We start from the raw sequence: 4,764 nt of genomic DNA on the forward strand, positions 1-4,764 counted from the left end.
GAAGGAAGGCCGGCCAGGATCAAGCCATTACTGAAACCAGAACAACAGCTTTTGCCTCTTGACACCCAGAAGCTAGAAGATGGACAATGGTAATCTGGTGCAGAAAAAGGTAATCATGTTTCTACTATCTTGCTAGCCATTAGAAACCCAGAGCAGGAAAGAGTCTCATGTCCACCTTCTGAGTTTCAGGAGTCTAACTGATCAGTATTGCCCAATTCACTTCCAGAAACCTAGCTGCAAGGGAATCTGGGAGATGTAGCTCTTAATTTTCCAGCCTCTCCAGACAAAAGGAGGGTGGCATGGGAGGCTGAGGGAGCCTGTCCTAAGTGCCCACCACACCACTCTTGGGAAATTGCTATCAGGTGGAGGAAACAGTGTAAGAATGCAGGCTACACCGTGTGACCAGGACTCCAAAGGCTACGGAAGTTCTAGGAGGGCAGCTGTTCCAACTGGCTGTGGCATTCTGAAGCTTCCCGGAGGCTTCCCAGAGCACAAGCTAACAGGTATGCACATTCAGGTGGGCCAGTCCAGGGTCAGGGCTTTACTTGTACCAGCTTGATTGGTCTTCTCACTCACCTCACAAGACAGGCCCCACTACAATCCCATTTACCCACAGGGAAACTAAAGCTCAAGGAGGTTAAATCACCCACCCAAGAGCACATCCGACAAAAGGCAGAGCAGTGTTCTTTGGCTGGGTGTGAAGAGATGGGTGGAAAGAGAGGAGATAGGAGGCAGGAGGGAGCTGAAGACCCTCCAGGTGAGGGCCCAGTATGAGCAGAGGCAGCGGGAGGATGAGAGTGGTGAACAGGGCACTCGATGAGCAGGAGGTCTGGTGGGGAGTGGGCAAGCTGAGGAACAGGGCAGACAAGGTGGGAGGCCATGCTCAGGCGGGGACTTCCTGCTGCACACACCATAAAGGGTGGTAACGGGGCCCCGAGGGAAGGGCAGCTGCAGGGGCTTGACCCAGGCAGGAGCTCATGGGGACAGGGCAGGGACTGGGAGGCCACACTGCTGAGGGAAAAAGTAGGGCCAGGACCCAAGCAGGAGGTTGAGGCCAGGTAAGCACCGTAACAGCGGGGAGCCTCACCCAAGTGGGAGCTGTTTTTTCCACCACCAAGTAAACATCATCTCTAGGCTGAAGGATCCAAGGGGAAACCACCATGCTGACAGCTGTTCAGGCACTGGGGCTCCTGCCTATGGCACCCACAACCCCAGCGGCTAGCCCTAGTCAGCTGGGACCCTTCCCAGGGTCTCAGAAACCTCTCTCTTCACTTCAGAAGGGCTTCAACCTTCCTTCAGAAGGCCTCGTTATGTTACCTCCAACAGGCTTCGAGGCTGCCCCTTAGCTGCTGGAGCCAGGTCAGCTGCATGGGTGTGTGGCCTGTGCAGTTGCCTGAGCCCCGAGCTCAGAAGTTCCCCTGCTTGGTGTCGTAATGTTCTGCCACAACTATCTCGAAATTCTCCATGATTTTTGGGCAAGTTTCCCCGCATTTCATTTTGCACTGGGTCCTGCAAATTATGCAGTGAGTCCTGCCTGGGACAAAGGATAATTTAAGAAAGTTTTCCATGACTCCTAGGGACAGGGGGCGCTCCACATGGACCTTTCATGGAGGGTGGATTGAAGGACGTGAAAGGCATTTCTTGTCCTTCCATCCCCGCTTCTCCGAGCCCCACATACACCCGGCATGTTCCTTTATAAACCTGCCATTCTCCAGCTCCTGCACCCAGGCCTGTTCTAAGCCCTGAGAAGCAGCGTGTGTGTCATCTGTTTAGTGCACGTTGACCATGCACACAGTAGGGGCTCCATGGGGCATGCTGACCCCAACCCGAAGGCCAGGCTGGGTGGAAAGACTGATGGCCTCTGCAAGGGTCCCCTTCTGCAGTCTGGGCAGGAATGGAGGAGAGGAGAGAAGGGAGGGAGACTGTGCCTGTGGGGGTGTGGGGGGGTGTGTGTGTGTGTGTGTGTGACCGAGGAAGGGAGGGGGCGCATAAAACAGAAACAAATAAAGAGTTCAAATGTGAAACGATTAAAAAAATAAATCGAAGGGAGTGAGATAAGGCAGTGGAGCCTCTGCTCCCTAGTTAACATTCATTGGATTGAATAATCAGGCTTCATTATCTCAAATTGTCTGCATATTTGCCCTCAAAATGCTAATTTACAGTTGGCTGGGAGCAGTCTCGGCCTATTTTGACTAAAATATTATTTCACTTTATTGAGCATTGTTTTTAGCTGTCGGGCATCTTGGTTTGCGAGGGGAAGGAGGGGAAGAAATAGAGGGAGAGGGGAAAACATTTTCTATCAAAGCTCTGCCCCGCTCAAGTCTGATTATGGGCTCCCTGTTTTGCGTAGAAATGGCATTTCTAAGCCTCCAAGTAAAATTAGAGTCTTTATCATTTTCTTTTAGGGGATAGACAGTTTATCATTAATCTCGGAGAAGGAAATAGGAGAAATAATTTTTTTTGTTTTACCGAAAGGGTGAAAAATCTTGCTCATCACTTCCCCCTCCCTCCTGGGTGTGGAGGCATCAGCTACCTCCTCCTCCTCCACTTTCTCTGTGACCTGTAAAGGCTGGAATTCTCTGCCTTTTGCCCTTGTCTGTCCTCCAGGCCCCAGTGACAAAAAAAAAAGGTCCTTTGCTACTTGCATGAGGTCTGGAGTTTTGGCTGAGTTTCCCAGAATCTCAGCCCTGGGAATCTAAAGATGTGGGCCCCTATTTTTTTTTTTTAAGAGATGGGGGTCTCACTATGTTGCCTAGGCTGATCTTGAACTCCTGATCTCAAGCGATCCTCTTGTCTCAGCCTCCCAAAGTGCTGGGATTACAGGTGTGAGTCACCATGCCCAGCCAGGCTCTTAATTTGATTAGTTAAGAAAGACATTGAGTTAAGAAAAATACAGCCCTCCTTGGAGCTAAAAGTCCACAGTAACCAAGCATCTTTGTTCACACCTGAGCATGGTGTTTCAGAGAGTAATGTGTCGGCCCCAAGCTGGGTTTTTGGTCTGAGGATGGACCACACTGAGTCGTCCACACCCTCTACCCCCCACCCAGCTTCCCTTGGGAATGGGGACAGGAGCTGGTGAAAGGCCAGCCTGGGTCAGTCCTAGTCAAAGGTAAAAGAGACTTAAATTCATTTTATTCCAACCCTCTTAGTCAGGTGACAAAACTGAAGCCAGAAAGTAGTAGTTCGAGGTTACAAATGTAGCTGGTAGGTTGCTGCTACTACTCGGGAGCTTCTCTCCTCTCCTCTTTCAAGCTTCTTTCTGAACACTCTTTCTGGTCTACCCACCCTCTTCTGTTTTGTCTTATCTTCTTGGTCATCGTTATAGTCCTGCTGTAACTGATGAATGGCCATTCTAGCACTCTGTGGAGCAGGAAGGTTGTGGCTTGCTGGTGCCATCTGCCCTGACTTTGCTGTCAAGACCAGTCCAGGACCCAGGAGACAGGATGCCCAGCCAACAGGCCTCCAGCTATCCTGCTGCACAGCCAGTCCCTTCTGGTCAAGCCTTCTCTCTCCTCCAAGTCGTGGGACCATGTCTCCTTCTCAGCCCCCCAGTCCTCTGCCAGCCCCAGATATAGTAGTCCCAGGCCAATATCCAGGGTCACCATGTACAGTTGGGCCCCTGTAAGAGGGCACCCAGCCAGGGGGGCAACAGGACTGAGGTCCAGCTCCTGTTCCCCTCACCAAGTCCTGTGCCCTGGCATGGAGCTGCCTCCGTCCAGCAGGGTGCCATATGGAGTAGCCTGGCCAGCTCACTTCTTTTCCCCACCTACCCCAACCATCTGAGTTCAGCCTTCCCCCAGGGCTCCTCTCCTTCTGAACTGTCCTGAGCCTGAATATGTTGTCTGGATTGAGACCCAGACTTGACATGTCCATCCTTATCCCCTGCCTGGGATCTGTGTTGTGCATGCAGCCTTGCCATCTGTATTCAACAGGATTGGAGGCTTCCAGGCACTGGCCTTTGTCTACCTATTGTAGCCAGCACCTGTCCCTGCCTGGGTCTCCATGCCCCCGGGCATAGCAATTACTGTGGTCCCTCAGCTTCCTGACATCCTGAGACAGTGGACTTCCCAGACCTTCCCTACTTGCCTCTAAGGGGCAGCCTCTGCCAGCACAGAGTCACTGGTAGGGGGATTTCACCAGGCATTTTATGGCATTATGATGCAGCCTGCAGGCACCCCAGCCCCATACATGCACACAGAGCAGACGTTGCATGCATACATCGCAGCCACCACCACAAACACTCTGCAGACATGCCCCACAGATACCACTTACCCTCACCCTTAGCAAACACTACAAAAATACAGACACAGCCCAGGAGAAAATACATACACACCAACACTCAGCAGACACACACACCCGCCAACACCTCCATAAACCTACACTCATATCCAACAGAATTCACACACACCACTCACATGCACACAATTCCCCAGGCACACACATATTCGAATATAGCAGACACCACACACACACCTCCCCCCAACAGATATCATGCACACTCCCGCCCACTCACATGTGCACTGTCACATTCATTGGAGTTGGGGCCATGAGAAGGGCTGAGAAACCTCTGCCAGCCCATACCTACAAAATAGTGAGTCAGACAGTATTGTGTCTTCATAATTTTTTTTTTTTTGAGACGGAGTCTCGCTCCGTCGCCCACGCTGGAGTGCAGTGGCGCGATCTCGGCTCACTGCAAGCTCCGCCTCCCGGGTTCACGCCATTCTCCTGCCTCAGCCTCCTGAGTAACTGGGACTACAGGCGCCC

General features: G+C 52.0%; 1 protein-coding gene across 1 annotated transcript in view; it reads left to right on the forward strand.

Annotated features, from left to right (window-relative positions):
• Positions 1–382: 382 nt before the first annotated feature.
• NOTO (notochord homeobox) overlaps positions 383–4,764 on the forward strand; it is a 57,603-nt gene continuing 53,221 nt past the window's right edge. The window contains exon 1 of the mRNA XM_011980759.1: positions 383–503. Within this exon, the coding sequence (XP_011836149.1) occupies positions 383–503 (121 nt within the window). The remainder of the gene's footprint in view (positions 504–4,764) is intronic.

The sequence above is a fragment of the Mandrillus leucophaeus genome, unplaced genomic scaffold, assembly GCF_000951045.1.
Source record: "Mandrillus leucophaeus isolate KB7577 unplaced genomic scaffold, Mleu.le_1.0 Scaffold216, whole genome shotgun sequence".
Taxonomy (NCBI): domain Eukaryota; kingdom Metazoa; phylum Chordata; class Mammalia; order Primates; family Cercopithecidae; genus Mandrillus; species Mandrillus leucophaeus.